Source organism: Diabrotica undecimpunctata, chromosome 7 (assembly GCF_040954645.1).
Source record: "Diabrotica undecimpunctata isolate CICGRU chromosome 7, icDiaUnde3, whole genome shotgun sequence".
Lineage (NCBI taxonomy): Eukaryota > Metazoa > Arthropoda > Insecta > Coleoptera > Chrysomelidae > Diabrotica > Diabrotica undecimpunctata.
In genome coordinates, this window is record NC_092809.1 from 38,760,689 (window position 1) to 38,784,139 (window position 23,451).

General features: G+C 35.7%; 1 protein-coding gene across 1 annotated transcript in view; it reads right to left on the reverse strand.

The window, feature by feature from the left end:
- Nmt (N-myristoyl transferase) overlaps positions 1 to 23,451 on the reverse strand; it is a 31,047-nt gene continuing 7,596 nt past the window's right edge. The window contains exons 3-6 of the mRNA XM_072537110.1: positions 14,839 to 15,055; positions 3,897 to 4,013; positions 3,282 to 3,633; positions 1 to 646 (exon numbers count right to left, since the gene is read on the reverse strand). Coding sequence (XP_072393211.1) covers positions 224 to 646; positions 3,282 to 3,633; positions 3,897 to 4,013; positions 14,839 to 15,055 — 1,109 coding nt within the window. The 3' untranslated portion in view covers positions 1 to 223. The remainder of the gene's footprint in view (positions 647 to 3,281; positions 3,634 to 3,896; positions 4,014 to 14,838; positions 15,056 to 23,451) is intronic.

Sequence of the window (23,451 nt, forward strand, 5' to 3'; positions counted from 1 at the left end):
TTTTGTTATAAATAAATCATTTTATTTAAACTGTTCTAAATAAACATTTAAAAGTGATACATCAACTATCACAAGTATAATTGAATTGAAACCAAAGATTTGTAGACAAGAAAAGTATATATATATAATTTGAAATTTATGATAATGTAAAGAAATCGTTATTCCGCCTCTACGTTCCGATCTCATACAAAAAAACGCAAAGTCGAGTAATAATTTCTATGCCCTATTGAAGAACCAGTCCTATGTTGCACGGCATCATACTAGGACACTTCCAGTTGTATAAATAGTACTGCAACTTTCCGTCGCCTAGCCCAAACTTCAATTGCAACAAAAACTCGGAATTTTCCATCAGGTCTAAGGCATTGTAAACGTCGAAACTGAGCTGTTTGGCTGAAATTAAGGCATCTGTCATCAGAGGCACCCAGGATGTGCCTTTGGATACGTTGTAGAACGAGTACGCGGCCTTCAGATTCTTGTGAACAGGGTGATGCATTACCGTCGACGGCAAAGTGTAATAACTGACGAAATCCGTAATTTCTCCGTTGTTTTCCACTATGAAACTGTCGATTATGTTCGTTCTAGGTAGGAACCAATGCGTGAACTCCTCTTCGTTAAAATATGGCGCTAGGTCGAATCGACTTAAATACTAGAACAGAAAAATTACATAAATTGCTAAATATTATAAGAACTATTAAAAAAATACGAGGGGTGACATATAGTACTTAGAATCACTGCCCTATGGCGCCACTATCGCAACAGAAATTTACTATCGTGTAGAACATTCTCGTAGGCGGCTACTGTTAAAATTTCAGCCAAATCTGATAGTCTTTCTTTTTCCAAAAGAGCAACAGACTCTCCTGCCCTCCTATCATAATAAATCTGTAGTAAATTAAAATAATAAAAATAAAATCTCTCTAAAATGGGCTCAAAAATAAAAAACCGGGAGAAAGATTGACAAAGATGGTTTGATTGATAGCGTACATGAAGATTTCAGAAAAGAGGGAATTGATGATTGGAAAGAAAGAGCAACAAATAAGGATGAATGGAGGAAATTAGTAAGCCAATTTAGTAGTCAATAAGCATGCTTGGATAAGAAACCACCACACTGGATATAAGTTTTGTAATATATATAAAATATATGTATTATATATAATTATTAATTGTATTTTAGCCCTGGGCCTTCAAGGCCTGTTGAGTTTTGTAAGTAAATAATGTACATAATGACGGTATTAGATCTTTGTTTTGATACAGGGCAGCGATAGCCGCTTATACGTATTTCGACCTCTTTAGGTCTCCTCAGAACGGTATAGCCACTGCTCTGAACCAAAACAAAAATCTCTCCCGTCCTAGACAATAGTTATCAAAATAACTATATACGGACGTAACTACGCCAAATAAAAATAAAAAGAGAAATCAAACGATTTCTAGCTAGCGAAACCGAATTCAAATTTTTACCACTGTGTTTCCTAAAACTTGCGAAACAATCAGCTGGATAAATTACTCGGCAAGGGAATCTAAAATTGCATTCCACATGCCGTTCATCCTGGTCAAAATTCGTAGTGAATTCAGTTTCTGGTACTCCAAACGAAGTAAGTAATAAAACATAATGACGGTATTAGATTTTTGTTTTGATACAGGGCAGCGATAGCCGCTTATACGTATTTCGACCTCTTTAGGTCTCATCAGAACGGTATAGCCACTGCTCTGAACCAAAACAAAAATCTCTCCCGTCCTAGACAATAGTTATCAAAATAACTATATACGGACGTAACTACGCCATCTAAAAACAAAAAGAGAAATCAAACGATTTCTAGCTAGCGAAACCGAATTCAAATTTTTACCACTGTGTTTCCTAAAACTTGCGAAACAAACAGCTGGATAAATTACTCGGCAAGGGAATCTAAAATTGCATTCCACATGCCGTTCATCCTGGTCAAAATTCGTAGTGAATTCAGTTTCTGGTACTCCCGAAGTAAGTAATAAAACATAATGACGGTATCCTGGTCAAAATTCAATCAAAACAAAAATCTAATACCGTCATTATGTTTTATTACTTACTTCGTTTTGAGTACAAGAAACTGAATTCACTACGAATTTTGACCAGGATGAACGGCATGTGGAATGCAATTTTAGATTCCCTTGCCGAGTAAATTATCCAGCTGTTTGTTTCGCAAATTTTAGGAAACACAGTGGTAAAAATTTAAATTCGGTTTCGCTAGGCAGAACTCGTTTGATTTCTCTTTTTGTTTTTAGATGGCGTAGTTACGTCCGTATATAGTTATTTTGATAACTATTGTCTAGGACGGGAGAGATTTTTGTTTTGGTTCAGAGCAGTGGCTATACCGTTCTGAGGAGACCTAAAGAGGTCGAAATACGTATAAGCGGCTATCGCTGACCTGTATCAAAACAAAAATATAATACCGTCATTATGTTTTATTACTTACTTCGGGAGTACCAGAAACTGAATTCACTACGAATTTTGACCAGGATGAACGGCATGTGGAATGCAATTTTAGATTCCCTTGCCGAGTAATTTATCCAGCTGTTTGTTTCGCAAGTTTTAGGAAACACAGTGGTAAAAATTTGAATTCGGTTTCGCTAGCTAGAAATCGTTTGATTTCTCTTTTTGTTAAATAATGTACATGTACATTTAAAATTAGACATAGATCAGACAACCTATCAGCAGAAATATTTAAATTGGACGGTCAAACTTTTGTAAACCTCTTTCATAAGCTATTGAGACACAGCTATGGTAAAAATGCACTCTACCCGAAGAATGGAATACAAGAATTATACACCCCATACACAAGAAAGAAAGTATGCTTGACTGTTCCAACTTCAAACAAGTGAGAGATATGACAAGTGCAACAAATAAGAGTAAACTTTATAAAACAATAATAAGCCCACTTACTGATCGAAAACATGGTAATGATGACGTAAAAGGAGAAGTTGCTGCAACTATTAAAAAAAGGACTGAGGGAAATACATTCCGAAGTAAACGAACAGAGACCGCGGAGAAGATTATATTATTTTGAACTCATTGAGTTTTTGGTGATGCAGATTAAAATAAACCGCCTGAACTGGTTGGGCCAAGTGATGCGAATGGATGGAAGTGCCTCTGCTAAATAACAATTTTATAAAAAAATAAAAATGTAAATAAATTGAACTGTGAATTTAATTGCCGTTTAATTCGGTGTCAGGTGTGGGGTCGTGAAGTCGTCTGCAGTGTGATCTTGAATTCGGTTAAAAACTAAATTTAACTGTATCAAAAAGTAACTTACCTCTACCAGTAATTTGTGAGCTTGAGGTATATCTTCGGCTGTCATTTTCCTAAATCCCGGAGTTTTAGGCTTGTCCGGCAGTTTGTACAACTTCAAAGTCCGTTGCAGCGTCATATTACGAGATAAATGAGAAAACTTCACCTCGATTAATTTTTTCGGATTCAGCGATCGATGCCAGTAGGTACAAGTACTAACCGGTTTAGGTAGGACTATGCCGGCGGTGTAAACTGCTTGAAAGAGGCCATTTAGGTGTACTCTGCGGGTGATTTCTCGAATCAACACGGGCGCGACTCGTTTGGAACGTAGTTTTTTATGTACACACAGAAAATTTATTTCCACCATTCTTTGTGTCCTAAAAAAATACGAGAATAAATATTTATACGAATTGTAAGCTTCGATATGTTTGCTAATTGTGCAATAATGATTGACTTATAACATAGGGACGGTGCTAAAACGAAAAACGATTTGTTCTTCGCTCGTAGTCGTCCATTGGAATAGAAATTAAAACAGATCACAAAATATAAATACGAGAGACATCCAAAAAAATACGCGGACAAAGTTTGTGTAATGCTAATAACGGTGAAGACATAATTCTTGAAAAAGTACGGTACTCACTTTTTATAAATGTTTAGGGTTGCTGGAATTGCGGAGATAAATCCAACTAATCTACCACTTTTTACAACTCTGACTCCGCAATGCCACTCTCGCTTCCATCCCGGCGGTTGTAAAGCCCTAAAAACATCATGAGAGTCATAAATAAAAACTTTCTTTTCATATTTTAAGCCCGCTAAAACTCAAGATTACGAAATTTGAAGTTGACTATAAATATACAGGGTGAGTTTTTAGTGCGACATTGGTCGATAATTCCATTATGGTACAGAATATACAAAAAAAGGATTGGATAATATGCCGAATTCTATAAGGTGATTAACAACTACGTGGTTAAGCAATCATACAATTTTTTAATGTTTTTTGTGTATTTTCTCATATTAAAATTCCTCTCATAATCTCTGTTCTTACAATATGGGGTTTGACACTACTATACAGGGTATATAACGAGTAGTGACCATTTTTATTTCCAAATTGCTACACAACATAAAGAAGGAATACATAAATGTGTTCATTTTACATAATAAGGTAAACAATATGTTCTAGTTTTCAAATTAAGTTTACCCAAATAATTGACGAATATTCGTATACAGGATGAACTACAAAAGAATTTTCTCACATTTTTTTAAACATACAACCCTATATTTTATTTTTTCAAAAGATTGGATTTATGATACTCTTTTTATAAAACATTTCCTATATCTAAACTCATTACTTTCAGAGATATTTTAGTTTTACTAACTTAACTTAAATAACTAATACAAAACATAAACCATAACAATATGCAATGAATGTAACAATTAATGTGATATTAAGGAAATAGTAAATGTTCAAAATGTCCACCTCCAACGTCTATGCAAGTTTGTAACCGATACTCAAATGACAGAGCACCGTTTCTTAATATTTGTAAGTCAATATTATTAAAAGCTTCTCTTATTCTATTTTTCTCATAATCTGGCATTGTTGGAAGCTTCTGGTACACAAGGTGTTTTATATAGCTCCACATGAAAAAATCAATTTTTGACAATTCCGGTGATCGCGGTGGCAAAACAGTTGGTCCTCCTTTGCCTATCCACCTCTCAGGAAAGTTATTATTTAGATGATTGTGAATAAGAGCAGTGTAATAAACTAGAGCACCGTCATGTAAAAATCACATTCTTTGTCGTATATTAAGTAGAACATTTTGCAGTAGTAATGGCAAATGATTATTCAGAAAATGCAGATAAACAGCACCATTTACACGGCCATCAAAAAAAAAAAAATTAAGCCAATCACATAGTCCCCAACAATACCACGCCAAACATTTTTATAGATCACATAAATTAACTATGATACTATATACAGTAGGGATTGATTAATTCATTGATTGAAGTCTCTAGCACTACACACTCTCTTTCCAATAATCTCATCAATACCATATACTTTAAGTCTTCTCTTATATATTCGCACTCCTACCACGCCCGAAGTATCCACGAAAAATTCTGTACTGCGCACTAACGTGTAGTTTGGCTCCGGTGCTATCAGGATGTTAATTTCTTTTTCGGTTGCAGAGACCACAGCGAGGTCGTGAGCTAGCCTAGCCGTCCCAACATTTGAGACCTCTCCCAACTCCTTCCATCGATCTCTATCCTGAGTAACATACTGCCAATTTGTTCCGGCTATTCTTTTTATGTCGTCGATCCATCTCATCTGTGGTCTTCCTCTTGGTCGTCTACCTTTGTAAGGTCTCACAATGTTGTATTGTAGCGTTCTTACGTTGGTCTTTTTGTCTATCAGTGTGACCTGCGAAACTCCATTTGAGTTAGGCAATTTTTGTTGTGATATCCTCAACTTTTGTTTTTGATTTTACCCAGTCGTTCCTCTTTTTATCTGACAATCGTATACCCAACATTGCTCTTTCCATTGCCCTTTCTGTTGTGGCTAGTTTATTCATATTTGTCTTTGTTACGGCCCGGATTTGACATCCATATGTCATGATGAAAGGAAGGATGCATTGGTTGAACACTTTGCTCTTCAAGTATTGAAGTATCTTGCGGTTCTTCAGTATCCAACTGAGTTTTCCAAATCCTGCCCATGCCAGTCTTGTTCTTCTAGTGATTTCCGCACTGCGGTTTTCTTTGTGAAGTTTCAGAATTTGACTTAGGTAGATATATTCCTGGACTTGTTCTATCTCACTGCCATTTATAGTTATACGTCTGGGATCGTCTGTGTTGATCATTGTTTTTGTTCTTGTCATATTCATTTTAAGGCCGACGTATTGGGACGTATGCGGGATCCATCCCGCATCTGCGAGTTCCTTCATCATAATTTGTAATTCCTCGAATGTGCTCGCTATAATCACGATGTCGTCAGCGAATCTGAGGTGGTTTAACGTGTTGTCATTAACCTTGATGCCATAATGTTGACCAATCTAAAGTTTTGAAGACATTTTCTAGGACAGGATTAAAAAGCTATGGAGATATTACGTCGCCTTGTCTAACTCCGCTCTTAATGGGGATGGGATTTGTATTTTCGTCTAGTACTATCAGAGTTGCGTTTATATATATATATATATATATATATATATATATATATATATATATATATATATATATATATATATATGTATATTATATTATATAACTAACGAGTAGTTGGTCCTAATTTGCCTTCTCTATCAGTGTTCTCACTGTCAGCAGATGGTCTGATGTATACTATATCTTTTGTGAAAGCCAACCTGTTCAACCGGTTGGTAATTATCCATTTTTTAAATCAACCGATTGTTAATAATTCTCATAAACAGTTTGTATCGACTGAGCAACGATATAGGTCTATAATTCTTTAGGTCACATTCGTCCCCTTTTTTGTGCAAGAGTACTACTAGACTCTCGTTCCAGTCTTTAGGGATTTTGCTATTATGAAGACATCTATTAAATAGCTCTGTTAGTATGGGGATTGTTACTGTCTTGCTTGTTTTTAAGAGCTCGGCAATTGTACCACCGTGTCCTGGAGCTTTATTATTTTTTAGCTCTTTTTAAGCTCTTTCTATTTCGAATCCATCATATTTGGTAGTACCTCTGATCCCTCGTTTTTTATTTTTCTTTTGACGTTTTCTTTTGTTGATTCATTGGGCTAGCTTTGCGAGCTGTACAAGGTTTTGTAGAAGTCTTCCACTATCTTTAGTTATTTTATATTTGTCCTCCTCTTCCTTATTATTGGTGTCTTTAATTTTGATGATTTTTTGGCACCCAGTGTTGGCGTTGGACATTTTAAGCCTCTGTTGTTTTCAATTCTCTTTCAATGCTCTTCTGATTATTCTTCTGAATTTGGACGTAGATATATGACCTTCCTCGTCACAATTGAAGCACTTTACAGTGTTACTTTGACACTGGGATTGTACATGGCCCTCCATCCCGCACGTCCACCACTCCTTATGGCTTACCCCTCAGAATCTTTTGCTATGTGGTATGTGCTATGTTGTCATGTGCTTGGCATCTATAGCATCCTGTCACCTTCACCATCTCCTTTACTGTGACGTGTACCTTCCCGATCTTTATTCTTTCTGACACTAGAAGTCTTCTGGCTATGTCTTCATCCACCTCCACATAACACATTCTATTTTCTCTCCTGTTTGTCCTTATTTTTCCAACTACTTCACACTCTTGCTTCCTATCAGTAAATTTCTCCACTGATTCGACGATGTCTTTTTCTGTGGGTAGGCCATCCATGTCAGAAAGAATCAACCGTTTTTTCACTCTTCTACCTTTTGCCAGCACTCTTGCTATGCATCCTTGTCCTGATGCTACTAAATTTCCTGCCTCGATCTAATTCCAGGACCACACCTTCTTGTCTGGTTTGTCTAACCTTCTTTATGGCGATTATATCTTTCTCTTAGCTCTTCCCTTAACTCTTTTACAAGTTAAGCACAGGGCTTATCCTTCGGTTTTGTAATGATTACCATCCATTTCTTTTCTGTGTGGCTACTATTTGCCTTTCTTTACACATTTTGCCGTTACCTTCTTCCCTCTTGCTGACCACTCTAGCACTTTTCTTGATTTTTCCACTCCTAGTGCTGCTACCCCCATCTTTTCTCTATTCATTCGTTCCATACGGTCGAATAGCTTCCTGGCTGCTGCTAGAAATGTAACAGCCATTTGCTCTTCTCCTCTCCTTTGTTTCAACTTGTGGACAAATTTTTTTAAGTCCTCTCTCCCCCATTTACATCTAATATACATTTTATTCAGTTATTTGAGTCATAGTCCCAATTCCTCCATTTTCATCTTCTTCCAAGTATAATCCGGAGAGGTCTGGGTACCTTGCACTAAAATCCCCCTTCACTCTTCAAAATTCCTTTTTCGCAGATGGGTATCTTATCATAAACCTCCTCTGGCCATTCTTGGCAAGAGGAGGCCATCTCAATTTTCTTATGTAATTCCTTGATCCTTCTTCTTTGTAATTCTGGGTACTCTTCGCCATTTACTTCTACGCACCTCATAGTTGTCGCCAGTTATTTTTGTTTGCGTCCCTATTGTTGTTACAAATCTTCTTTTCTTTTCCTTTTATCAATATCCTCTATAGCACCTTTGCGGCTCCCTGTTTGATCTCGGGTAGTGGACAGCTGCTCCATTCAGTCGCCTTTTACGACAAACAGGAAAAACCGTGAAGGTACTCAACTTGAGCGGCCTGACTTCACACTTCACACGGGGGAACACTGTATAGTACTGTTCAACCCCATATTGTAAGAATATGGATTATGAAAGGAATCTAAATATAAGAAAATATAAAAGGTGTCATTTAAAAAATTGTATGCTTTACCACATAGTTATTAATCACCCTGTAGAATTGGGTAGATGATCCAAGCCTGGAGAATGTAACTGCCTACTTTTTCTTAAATAACTTTTTGAAGCGAAGCTTCTATACTGTGTTTTATTACTTTTTTTCTATAGTAAAATGCTGAGGCGAACGTTGTGGAACTAGCTCCACAAGGCGTCGCCGTCACGAAATAACGGTTCTTTACGAAATACAGACATTGAATGAGAAGTAGTAAAAAGTTAAAAGAATATTTGTCAATAAAAGATTCGATTCGTAACGATGATCAAAATTTAAAAGTCTTCAGTCAAAAGGTCTATCAGAAGTAAACAACATATGTTTTGTTAATATTTATAACAGGTAGCGATAGGAGTAAACATAATAACTCATTGAATTATCTAAATATAATCTAATTTGTTTTTTTCAATTTATTTTTACTTTATTCAATTTTAAAAATATTATTTAAATTTTAAAAATATAGAATACAGTATATAAAGCTTCGCGCTAGTCTACTGTACCGCCTACTATACCATCTTTTTTGGATATTCTACCATACTTCACAATCAACCTCGAATGATGTCATTAGCAATTGCTACTAGAAACTGTTGTTTTACAAGCAAATATCAATAATTAATTTATAAAGTTAGATTATAATTTATAAAGATATGCATAATTAGTACAAGGTACATGAAGATCATCTTTCTTTTTTGAAAAACAATTAATTTGTTTGTAAATTGCAATAACTGCAACGAGAAGTTTATATCTTTAGCTTTTCTCTTTCAAACAAAAACTTAAAGCAATTAGAACAAATTGATAGTCATGGATAAGTAATTACCATCTACCAGTGACGTGAATTATACCTTTATTAAAGGGTTTATGGTTAATATTCCGCTGAATATTCAAATATGAGCAAATGCTTGATATGCAAGAAAGATGCGGCGGAAGATAAGACTTCTTTCAAGTGTGATGCATGTAAGAGGTCTTTACATATTACTTGAACAGTGTAACAGCTACAGAAGTAAAATGTATTTAATTGGCAGCAGATACTAGGAAACTAAAATATTTTTGTGTAGATTGTGAGCAAGGTTTAATGGTAGTACCAGTTTCGAAAGTTGATTAAAGTAGAGAAACTTATACAATGAAAAATCCTTACACGAAAAGAATAATCAGATTTGTGATCTAAGGAAGGCTACTGATCTAAGGAAAACTGTGCAACTCCAATGCGTCAGGTTTTCCATTTAAAGAAATGTTTATAAAAATAAATGAGAGAATTGTAAAATCTAACAATGTTATGTTGATCAATGTTCCCGAATTCAATTCTTTGATTATTGAAGATAGGATAAAGCAAGACAGCCAAAGTCGAGGAAATTATGAAGCAAATAGGAAAAGATGAAGCAACGGATGATTTAGTGAAAGTTATTCGAGTAGGGAATAACACATGTAGACTGAGTTCACAATCTCCTGGACCTGACGCACTCTTTTTATGATGCCAATCTACGAACGAAAGGATGACATCAGACATTGCTGAAAATATTTAATTCTGTTCGTGCGTTTTCATTGCAAGACAGAGTCGAATTAGGTTTTGCATAAGTAAAATAGTTGGGAGTATTTTTATTGTTTTTCCCGTAACAGTTGTTTTTAATAAGTACTTTATACTGAGATTCTAAAAATATGTTTATTTGAATACTTTATGCAAATAACTGATATGTTTTGTACACACTTATTGACAAATGAATGAATTAAAAAGAAAAGTATTTTTAAAAGCGTGTCAGGCATTTAATTCCTAGCTGAGAACGTTATTTTTATTTTAACATTTTTTGCAAAAGACTGATATGTTTTGTACACACTTTTGACAAATGAATGAGTTGAAGTTATTTAAAACTGTATAAACCATTTAATTCCTAGAGTGTGTAAAGCCGAAAGTGCTCAGCTAGAAATTAAATGCATTACACAATTTTAAAGTATTTTTCTTTTCAATTTATAATTAATGAAAGTAAAAACAAACCATCAACTTAAAAATTTGGTTCACCCAGAAGAAGCATTTGCAAGCCTAGCCCCAAGTCATCGGTTAATCCAATTGAGAAACATATTATAAGAAATACCATTAATACGTTTGCTAATATCCACAATTAATAAAGATACTGGGACCTTTCGTATTGAAAGAGGCGTTCGGCAAGGAGACAACATGTCTCCTAAATTATTTACAACTTTGCTAGAATAAGCTTGTAAGACAATAGATTGAAACGAAAAGGGCATCAATGTAGATGGAAAATTTTTAAATAACCTTAAATTTGCACATGATATCGTTCTTATTGCAGACAGCTTTGATCAGGCACTGATAATGCTCCAAGAACTCCATACTGCCACAAAAAGAGTTGGTTTTAAAATAAATTTTTCAAAAACACAATTTATGACAAATTTAGTCCACAACAAAAACATCTCAGTACAAGACAAAGATATTGAGCCAGTTGACTCCTATAAATACTTGGGTCATGAGATCAGAATAAGTCGAGACAACCAAACAATCGAGCTGAAAAGAAGAATAAACCTCGCTTGGGCTGCATTTGGAAAGATGAAGGATATTTTTAGGTCTAAGATTCCAATGTGTCTAAAAAGAAAACTATTTAATCAGTGTATTTTGCCAGTAATGGCCTACGGCGCAGAAATCCTAACACTCACAAGAACAACAGTGAGTAAACTACAAGTTGCGGAAAGGGCAATGGAGAGAATAATGTTAGGAATTTCTCTACGTGATAGAATGCTACTATACGCAAAAGATCAGGAGTAGCAGACGTTATTAAAAGGATAACAACACTAAAGTGGAACTGGGCAGGTCATGTAGCAAGATCAGTTGATGACCGGTGGACAAAAAGAATTTTGGAATGGAGACCCCGAATACAAGCTAACAGAAATACAGGTCGACCCCCAACGAGATGGACAGATGACATAAAAAGAGTGACTACAAATTGGATTCAGATGGCGCAAAATCGGACTAAGTGGAAAAGCATGCGAGAGGCCTATGTTCAGCAGTGGACGTTAGAGGCTAGTTGATGACGATGATAATATCCACAAAAGAGATCTACTATGAACACTCTTTACGAATCTTATAGAAACGAAGGAATTATAAATTTGCATTAACTTATTTCGTCATAAAACATAATACCAGCACCGTTAAAAATAACCATTATTATAGATGTAACTCTAATAGTTAATTAATACATTTAATCACTGGGTTCGTTCGGAAAAATATATTCCAGAGATATTTTTGCATAATCACTTTCATGAGATACCTCAGAATAAGGTTTAAAAGGTCGCCCATACGAAAAGTGTCCTAATTTATTTAAACAATTTTTTTAAACAAATTGTATAAATCAATTTTTTCGACCCGAACAAGTAAAAAATATTAGTCTTGAATTTATCAAGTGCCTAAATTCAAGTTCAAAACTTGTTCTATCGGTTTCCGTTAAGTATCTTATTAAGTGAAGGGCTTATTTGATTTAAAACATTGTTTTCTAGTTGTTAATAAATCGCTTAAGACAAATGGTCGTTCGGGCTGCCGCATGGTATAAGATAAACAACATATGCTACAAATTGTTCCTACTTAGTTTGAATTCTCATTGTACAAATGAGTGGCCGTTCTGCTATAAGCGCTGCATTAAAAACTAAAAAACAATGTTTTAAAATCAAATAAGCCCAAAATACTTATTGGAAACTGATAGCACAAGATTTAAACTTGTGTTTTTGAGCCTTGAAAATTGTCATTTTTAGCCTTTTTCTGTTTCAAATTGGTTATAACTCTAGAACGATAACTTTAACCAAAAATTACAAGAGACCTTTTTTGTTCCGAACGATCCAAAAAATCTATAAAAAAAAATAAAAAGTCTCATGGGAATATATTTTAGAACAAACCAGAGCTTTTCGCCTTGTCTAAACATATTTTGCTGAATTTCAAATCAAAATCCTATTCTTTTCCTGATTTGCTATTTATTTATTTTCCCTCTAAGATTTTTTTTAGTTCTTCAAAGGTTTATTTAGAAACAAACTTTGTGCAATGTAAATAGTTAAATACATTTCAAAATATTTTACATTTTGATACAGCAATTTTTTCCATAGCGAAAACAAAGTCGAAGACAAAGTCGTTTTAATTATAATTTTATTATGACAACATATTTTAGTGTGAGAGATAAGATAAATGCGTCGCGATGACTAAGGAATGTTCAAGCTTATGTAGATACATAATATAATAATTATTTATTGGAAATACTCGACATCACGTAAGCTGTACTTTATACTAGGTGCAAATCCGACCCTGTCGCACAATTCAGTATGAAATTAAAATATCTATGTTTTTAGAATTCATTAAGGACATTTTAATTAATAAAAAATGACTAAGGAAATCAACAATCAAAATAAATAGTGATCAAACAAATATACGAAGAGATATGTTCTGTAAAGCTTGGAAAGAATTAATAATATTATATTTACATTAAAATTTGACCACCAGCTTTTTTATATATTTTCCCCACTAGTAAAATGCGCAAATAGAATAAAAATTGATTTCTACATTTTTTTGTTATTGGCACACATAGGCCTTCGGATCAGAAGAATGAGTAGTAATTTGGATTTAAAGAATGTGCCAAATTTATTTTTTGTCGTTTTTCATCTAGTAATTTAATTCTTTTAATATCTAATCTTTTGTAGTTAGATTAGAGTCGAGATTTAAGAGAATAAAGGCATAACATACTTTGTATGTAATCTAACGAAAATTTTTACACATTTTAAAAAAGAGAAATTATTCTCTCAATACTAAACAAAGTTTTTTAGTAAAATAGATAATGTTGACAGAAGTTGTACTGGTATACATAAAAAAAGTAATACAATGCCAATATTCGCTCCGTGCGTGACCAATATGACAAAAATGGCCCTACCTTTTTACGCATAAATTTTATCAAAAATGTGTGCAAATACATATTGCGTATTTAATTGTGCTAATAATAGCAAAAATAGTAAGTGTAGTTTTTATAGGTTCCCAAAGATTACATATAAATTAGAGAAAAGAAAAATATGGATCCGTGCTATTAATATGAAAAAGTAAATATCACATAACTTCATTTTTATGCAATTGAAATAGAAAAAAATTTAAATAATTTACCTTAAATGGTATTTTATGAGGCTTCAAGCTAACTGCAGAGTGCCTGATGACTTTAACTTTTATATTATAACTTTTACTATTACAGTTTTTAAATATATGCTCTTTCACGTGAAAAACTTGATTTGCCAGTACTAGATTTTTCCCTTTCTTTTCCGTTTGTGGTTGAAAAGATATATTATGATTAATTTTGAGAAACCCAGTTTTTAATACATTTATTTTGTACATAAACTAAAAAAATATAATTAAAAAGTTAATTATTAATAATTGTCAATTCGCAAGTATTTAACAATGTCAAACATATGTCATATGTTTAACCTGAAAATTGGTAGGTCCAAAACTGTCAGATGAAGGCGGTAGGTGTCGCGTCAGTCACGCACGGAGCGAATAGAAGCTTCGCTTCAAAAAGATGGTATAGGAGGCGGTACTGTAGACTCGCGCAAAGTTTCATACTACGTTTTCTGCATTTTTAAAATTTAAATAATATTTTAAAATTAAAGAAAGTAATTTTATTATTTATTTATTATTTATATTTTTAACAAATTATATTAAAATAATTTAATAAATTATTATGTTTCCTCCTAACCCCACCTGCTAACATATTAACAAAGCATATGTTGTTTACTTCTGACAGACCTGTCAAATTCAGACGAAATATTAAATAATTAATAATAAAATATAAATAAATACCATTTAACATGTTTACTTTACCAAATAAGATGTTTAAAAATAACAATTGTATTTATATGAAATTATTTTAAAACGAGAAGTGTCATAAAAATTGAAACAGATGATTCTTATGACCGCTCTTATAATGTGAAGAACCGCTATTTCGTGGCACTACTCGTGACGCCTTCTCGTGGCGCTAATTCCGTGACGCTCGCCTCAGGATTTTACTATAAAGAAAAAAGTAATACAACGCCAGTATGGAAGATTCGCTTCAAAACACTAATATATACTCTAACGGCAAGAATTCAAAAAAATGCAACTAAATGAATTCAAAACACTTACCATTTTAAAAATTCGGGTTGATAATCAAATCTAAACATACAATCGTCATCTTCGACATAGTTTTCATTGAGTAACGTATATAACTCTTTGAGCACCAACGGTTCGTCTAGATTAAGAGTGTCCCACATAAAACCGTCAGGCAAACTGTACGGTTCTTGTCTAATTTCTGCAGGTTCTTTGTCTGGTTCAATGGCTTCGTTAACAGTTATTTTTTCGTCTAAAATGAAGTATGCAAAGATGTACAAACGAAAATTATAATTACAGTAGAGCGTCGATTATCCTAACGTCGATCAACCGAACAACCGGTTATCCGAACTCCCCACTACCACAATTTTTACAAGACGCTGATTCATTAATTCATTGTTACTCGGCATTTAACATAGATAAAATAAGAGGGTCATTTAATATCGGTCAAAATAGTGTATGCGTCACATTCTTGAAATTATTATCCACTGTAAATATTCATATATACTTAAGTTATCCAATGAGTACAAAGTTGGTAAATCTACTATTACAGATATAAAAAAACAAAAGACGAGCATAAGTAACTTTATGTCCAGCTTGATTCTTCTGATGGATCCACAAGTCGTAAAACTATGAAACTTGCCTCAAACAAGGATTTAGATGATGCTGTATATGTGGTTAACTCAAAAAAGATCTTAGGGAGAACCTATTTCTGGTCCGATTCTGTGTGAAAAGGCAATTCAATTCAATGAAAAACTCGGAGGTTCGTCAAATTTTCAAGCAAGCATAGGTTGGTTAAAGTAATTTAAGTCGAGACATGGCATTCGTAAGCTTCAAATACAAGGAGAAAAACTATCTGCTGATTCATCAGCAGCAGTCATTCAAAATAAGAAGTGAATTACTGAAGGAACAAAATTACGCACTCGAAAACGTTTACAATGCAGACGAAACTGGGCTCAATTGGAAAGCTTTGCAACGAAAAACTCTTGCGTCACGCCGTGAATTAGCAGCACCTGGACCTAAAATAAGCAAGGATCGTATCACTGCCTTAGCTTGTGCTAATGCTACTGGCAGCCACCGATTACCCATGCTTGTCACTGGTAAAAGCAAGAAACCTCGTTGTTTTAAACACGTTATATGAATGCGATGCCTATCGTTTATACTTCGCAAAGGAGTGCTTGGATGAATAGTACAATTTTCATGGAATGGTTTATAGGAACTTTTATACCCTCCGTTAAAGCCCATGAATTAAAAATTGGTAAAAGAGAGAAAACATTATTGTTTCTTCATAACGCCCCAACTAATCCATCCATCATGTGATATCTTAAATGAAAAAGATGATTTATAAGTCATATTTCTTTCACCTTATGTGACTTCATTATTACAGCCCATGGATCAAGGCGAAGGGCAGGGAGCTTCTGGAGAAAATCCGAACGCCGAAAGGCCCGGAATTTCTAAAGAAATCTCTCAAGCTGATAGGCAAGGAAACAAAATGGCTGTCAGAGTAACAGCGTTGGAAGACGTTGATCTCATGACAGACGAAGAAATTAGGGCTGCAAAGCTATCTGGCGTTTCTAAAGCCAAAATCAGTAGGCTGGTGAAACAAGGCCAAGATTACGTTCAAGCCAAAAGGGCTGTAATAAAGGCCAATTTCACCAAGGCGACTGAAAGGGCAAAAGAGATGCCGTCAAAGCCAATAAAGGCCATGACAAAAGTAATACAAACCCAGAAGATCGATGGCCCAAAAAGGCTAAGGTCAGACGGAAGCACACCACCCGAAAGCCAACGCAAAGGGAAAAGGCCAAGAACCGAAGGTGTGACTTTCAGCGAAGCTGTCGCTTCTGTTAAGGTTGCAGTGGTACTAACAGGATTCCCGGAAGCCAAGATGGATATAGACAAGCTTAAGGCAGTCGAAATAGCCATCTTGGGTGCGTATGACAAAATTCCGGAAGCAGGACCACAGGTTCGCTTCCTGAAGAGTACATACAGGCCGGGTTTCCTGGAACTTAACTGTGCGGACGACATAAGTGCGCGGTGGCTGAAGGAGGTGATTCCAACCCTGAGGCCTTGGGAGAGTGCATCTCTCAGGGCTGTGGAGGGGGAAGACATACCCAAGCCGCACTCATGCACTGTCTTCGTACAGGACGAGCATGGGGAACGTCTTGAGTCCAAAAGGATCCTTAATAGACTAAGGATAAGTAACCATGGGCTCAGGACACATCTATGGACAGTCTGGGGTAGCAAACCTTTAGAGAAAGGGGTGTTATGGACCTTCTCGATGGATTCTGAATCTCGAGAAGAACTCCAGAAATTAAAAATGTCACCCTTTTTCGGAGTAGGACGGTTAACGTTCCGACCCAAAGAAGGGAAGACAAAAACACGGAATGAAAAGCCAGTAGCAACTCACTCCAGTGAAACAGGGGAGACCTCCCTACATATGGAGGTTCAGGACGAGGAACAACCTTCTTCGGGTGGAGCTGACACACCCATAAGGACTAATGTCCAAGAGTGTGTCGGACCCACGGAAGAAGGAATGTCCACAGATCCAGAACCGGCCATCTCTTCGCAATGAAGAGAGAAATAAGGCTCCTGCAGGCCAATCTTCAACATGCAAAAGCCGCATCGGCAACGCTAGTTAGAAGATTGGAACAAGAAGGCATTGATGTGGCCCTCCTGCAGGAGCCTTGGAGGATAGGTGAGAAGATTTCTGGCCTATCAACCAAACAAGGTAAGGTTTTATACACACCCAAAGCTGTAAGGCCAAGGTCGTGTATAATTCACAGTAATAGAGTAGATTGTACATTAATCCCGGTGCTCTGCACTGATGATATTGTTACAGCTGTTCTATCTATAACCACGGAAGTAGGAGAGAAGAAACTGGTGGTGTGTTCAGCCTACTTTCCAGGTGATAAGACTCTGTGTCCACCAAGCATTATAAGCGACATAGTTGCATATTGTCTAGGAAAAGGATTACAGCTCATTATAGGATGTGATGCCAACGCACATCACACCGTGTGGGGAAGCACAAACATTAATGCAAGGGGTGAGTATATTTTGAATTTCATCTTATCTGAAGGTTTGGTTATATCCAATATAGGAAACAAGCCAACTTTTGTCACTAAGGCACGCAAAGAAGTGTTAGATTTAACACTCTGCACGAGCAGGATAAGTGATATAATAACAAATTGGTTTGTGTCTGACGAACCCTCATGTTCGGATCACAGACATATACGATTTGACCTTGATATTTTTCCATCGGAAATTAAATACAGGAATTCTAGAGATACAAACTGGGTAGGATATAGGGAGTCCCTCAGTAAAAATCTCGAGGAATGTACGATTTCGTTTAAAAGCCCAGAGGTTATAGATTCGGCGGCAGAAACGATAAGCGAAGCTATTATGGCGGCTTACCAGGAAAATTGTCCAGAAAAAACAAGGAAAAGTACGGGCAGTAATACAGTCTGGTGTAACAACGGCTTAAGGAAGATGAGGTCGGAAGTCCGAAGCCTATTTAATAAAGCCAAAAGTAACCAAGATTGGGATGCCTACAGGTATAAGCTAACGCTATACAATAAAGAAATTCGGAAAGCCAAAAGGAATTCATGGAGAGAGTTTTGCGAGGAGATTACAGATATCCCGGCATGTTCTCGAATTCATAAAGTCCTGGCAAAGGATGGTACTACAACCAAAGAAGTAGGTTTCCTAAAGAAAGCTAATGGCAAATTTACGGACACCAAAGAGGAAAGTCTTAGAGAACTAATGAACACGCACTTTCCGGGCTCAACAATTCTGGATGATGCAGATAGGCAAACCAACATAGACCAAAGGCTCACTAGACCAAGGTCTACAGATTGGAAAATAGCCACAGCAATCACAAGACCAAACAGAATTAGATGGGCTATAAATAAGTTTCGGCCATATAAGTCTCCAGGGACAGATGGCATATATCCAATACTGTTGCATATGGGATTAGAGGTATTGATACCATACCTATGCAAGCTCCTCAAAGCCACTTTAGCATGGGGGATCGTACCGGAAATATGGCAAAAGGTCAAAGTCATATACTTGCCTAAGGTAGGTAAAGTATCAGACCTAACACCAAAGTCGTATAGACCGATAAGCCTATCTTCTTTTCTATTAAAAACGCTGGAAAGGCTTCTTGATAGGTACATCAGAGACGAAGTGCTAAAAGATAATCCTCTAAGCAATCGTCAATATGCATACCAACCTGGTAAATCTACGGACTCCGCGTTGGATGATCTAAATAGGCTTATCTCAAAGTCAATGGAAGACAAAGAGATAGCAATGGCCGCTTTTTTTTAGATATAGAAGGGGCATTTAATAATGTTACCACCAGCTCTTTGATAGGGGCTATGAGTAGACGAGGTGCACCTGCGGTAATATGCAGATGGATAAGGGCATCCCTGGAGAATAGGACAGTAATGTCCACTCTGGGTAAAGCAACCATCAAAGCAAAAGTAGGCAGAGGCTGTCCACAAGGAGGAGTTCTGTCCCCTCTACTTTGGGCAGCCTTGGTAGATGATCTCCTCAGAAATCTGTTCACAGAAGGCTTTTATTGTCTAGGATATGCTGACGATATAGCAATCGTTGTCAGGGGCAGGTTTGCTCAGGTAGTTTCTGAGAGAATGCAAGCAGCCCTAAATATAGTTGACGACTGGTGTAAACAAGAGAGACTGATAGTCAATGCTCAGAAAACACAAATTGTCAACTTCACCAAAAAAACAGCACTACAAGGGCTAAAACCACCGGTGCTGGGAAGAACAGAGATTTCATTTGCCAAAGAAACAAAATACCTTGGGGTATATTTTGATCATAGGCTTACATGGAATACTCACATTCTAAAAACCACACAGAAAGCTACTATGTCCTTGGGCAGATGTAGAAGAATGTGCGGTAAGAATTGGGGACTTAACCCCAAAATGACTCTATGGCTATATACAAGGGTTATTAGACCCATGATAACCTATGGCTCGGTGACGTGGTGGACAAAGACGCAGCAAGGGGGAGCAATAAGGCTGCTGGGTAATACACAAAGGCTAGCATGCCTGTGTATTACGGGGGCCTTAAAAACAACTCCTACTGCATCGCTGGAAGTCCTGTTGAATCTACCACCACTTCATATCTTTATACAGGGCGAAGCCAGATCCGTGATGCACAGATTAATCCATAGTCAGCGACATATAAGCCAGATGCATGGTACTGACAACAGAAAGCTAATCGAGGAGCTAAAAGCCGATATTGTGATGGGGAAACCTATCGATGCAACAGTTACGAGATATAGCTTTAACAATAAGTTCACAATTAAGATACCAGGCAGGGAAGACTGGAATAAAGGTGTACCCATACAAGCTGCTGCTACCTGGTACACGGATGGCTCAAAAACATCGGAGGGTGTGGGAGCCGGCATAGTAGGGACAAATCAAGGGATAGATTTCCCGGTAAGTCTATCTAAGGATGTGACAGTTTTCCAGGCGGAAATAACTGCAATCCATCACTGCGTGGAAGAAATAGAAAGGCAGGAAAGAACGTTCTGTTCAGTTGCTATCTTCACAGATAGTCAGGCAGCGCTTAAGGCACTCAATTCCGTAGAGGTCAATTCTAAGCTAGTATGGGATTGCGTGTGTGCCCTAAATAAACTAGGAGACCGTAGCAAGGTTACGGTAGCCTGGGTACCGGGGCACGAGGGTCATAAGGGCAATGAAAAAGCAGATGAAATGGCCAAACAAGGCTCATCATTGCCATTCATTGGACCGGAACCCTTCTGCGGAGTTGCTAAATCAGTAACAAGAACGGCTACAAGGAAGTGGGTAGCTCGCAAATCTCTGGAATGGTGGAGGAATTCACCAGGACAAAAACAGGCGAAACAGTTCATTACAGAACATTCGCCAAAATTTACGGCAGACCTAATAAGCAAAGACAGGAAAACAGTCAAGGTCATAGTAGGTCTTCTAACAGGGCACTGTAAGCTGAATAGGCACTTGAAGCTGATGGGATTATCAGATGATGACCTGTGCAGATTCTGTCACCTCGAAGAAGAAACAGCAGAGCACATTTTATGTCAGTGTGACAGTCTGGCAAATGTGCGGTTCTTTGCATTAGGAGAAGAAAATCCACCGGCAAATAGCTACATGGAAGGTACAGTCTCGAAGCTACTAGACTTTATAAAAAGGGTCAGGCTAGAGAATGTTATCTAGGACTAGAGGACCACAATAGATCTGAAAAGGTCGCAGTGGAATAGGCCGAAAGGCCACCTCTCTTAATCTAATCTAATCTAAGGCGTTATTGAAACTTTCAAACGGTTTTATAGAAAAGAAGAATTGTTACTTAAGTTACTTTTGGAAAAAGAAGATCCGGGAGAAGAAAGCCTGATAAAAAATCATGGAAAAATTGATTTAAAGGACGCGTCCTACATGATCGGAGCAGCATGGAACAGTGTAAAAGAGCAGAACTTGAAAAAAGCGTGGAATAAAGTTTTGAGTTTAGTATAAAATAGTGAAATAGTGTAAAAAAGAGAATATGCAAAAGAAAACCAGGAAGATAGGTCTGATTGATACATATGCTAAAAAACTCAATTGCGACGGATGTGATGAAGAAGAAGTTCAACAATGGATGAATTTCGACAATGATGATCCCAGGTACCAAATTATGCAAGATAGTTAAATTATAGAGCAAATGAATAATAAAACTGACACCACATCTAGAGCCTCATCAACTACAAGTTCAGATAATGAAGATGAAAACATAATTGGTGCTTCAGAAGCTTTTACTTCCATAGATATTGCCTTGCGTTGGTTGGAAACACAAGCTGAAAGTGACCAGTATCAAATAACTGTCCTTAAAAAAATACGCAACCTAGCCGCTCGTAAACGGGTAGCCTTGCTTCGGCAGACGAAAATTGAAGATTTTTTTAAGCGTTAGTAATTAATGCTTAAAATATCTTCCATTTTTTTCAATATTGTATCTAAAAATTTATTTGTCATTAAAGATATAAATAAACATGTAGGTATATAAATATGGCTTTCATTCAGTTGTGGATAAATATGTATGACTATAATCAATACAGTTCCATCTGAACAAATCGGTTTTCCGAACACTTATGTCCCCCAATTAGTTCAGATAATCGACGCTCTACTCTACTGTATATGTATAAAAATTTAATTTTTATATAATTTAATTCTTAAATAACTTTCTTATATATGACCCAATTTGGATCATTTCTTGGATGCATAGAATAAAAATCGTCCCAAATGAATTGGAATGAGATGAAGTAACAGTTATATTAATTGATATTAATTGTAGTAATTGAAGAAATGAAATTGGCCAGCATGCTATTCAGATGATAGAAACTGTATTGAGCATATGTAGCATGGCATCGTGTACTCGGGATATAGCGAATATATATATATATATATATATATATATATATATATATATATATATATATATATATATATATATATATATATATATATATATATATGTGTGTATAACGGGATAAGCTAGGTAGAAGAAAATTTTAACATTATACAAATAGGAAATTAATGGAACTGAATTGGAACTAAAAAGGTTGAAATTATTCATACCCATTTGAACTAAATTTAAACATGAATTTTATTTGTTTATTTTGGCATACTTGTGATAGTATTTATTTATGACCTCATTGAATCTCTGGCATGCAAAGATAATTTTTATTCTATTACTGTAGTCTGTTTATAAAGCATATAGGATTAGATAATGAAAATAATCAGGCATTTTTGTATATCCATTCATACTGACTGATTTTTATTTATAGTGCTGTAAAAGATTAAGGAATTAGTTAATTAGAATCACTGGATTTTGTACTCTGATTAAAGATTCAAGTGATACTTATAAACAATGTTGGTGACAAGTATAATAACAATAAAACTTGGAGATTAGTTTTTTGTTCATAAGCTTGTTTCCAGAAGCAAAAGGATTATAATTTTTCTCGATAAATGAATGATAAACAATAAAAATCACTATAAATTAATAGAGCATTATAACTTAAAACCGGTTATATACAAAAATAATTTTGATGCATAAGAAATTTTCAGATAATTATGTGCCTACATAACTCAACCCATTTTACATTTTTAATTTGTTTTTAGAGAAAAAAAGGTCAGATCTGCTTGGTGTGCTTGCCAACTTTTGTACATTTTAGAATGAAAAGTGTGACAAGCGAGTTTGTCCTAAAATTCCCAGCACTAAAATTGACTCTGGGATTCTCTTAATGTTGGTTCTACATATCATTTTAATTTTCATCTAATATTTGTTATTAACATAAACGGCTCATTAATAGTGTTATTCATCCATATTTATTGCTTTTTTGGTCTCCTTCACTCCATCCTGTTCATCTCCACTCTGCAGGTATTTTTCATTCACATCAAACTTTGGTACATGTACTTATTGGGATTTAAATGACAAATTAAATATCTGTTGGTGTGTATAGGTTTTTATAAATGTATGAAGACATCCTAAGGTATTTTATTTTTGAAGGACAAGCTCTTGAATCAAAGTCGAATGTTGGTGTGATTTAGAATTAGTGATTTAGAATTCAAACTATTACTCTAACTTCTTTTACTTGCCAAATCTAGCTTTGTCTGTAATCAG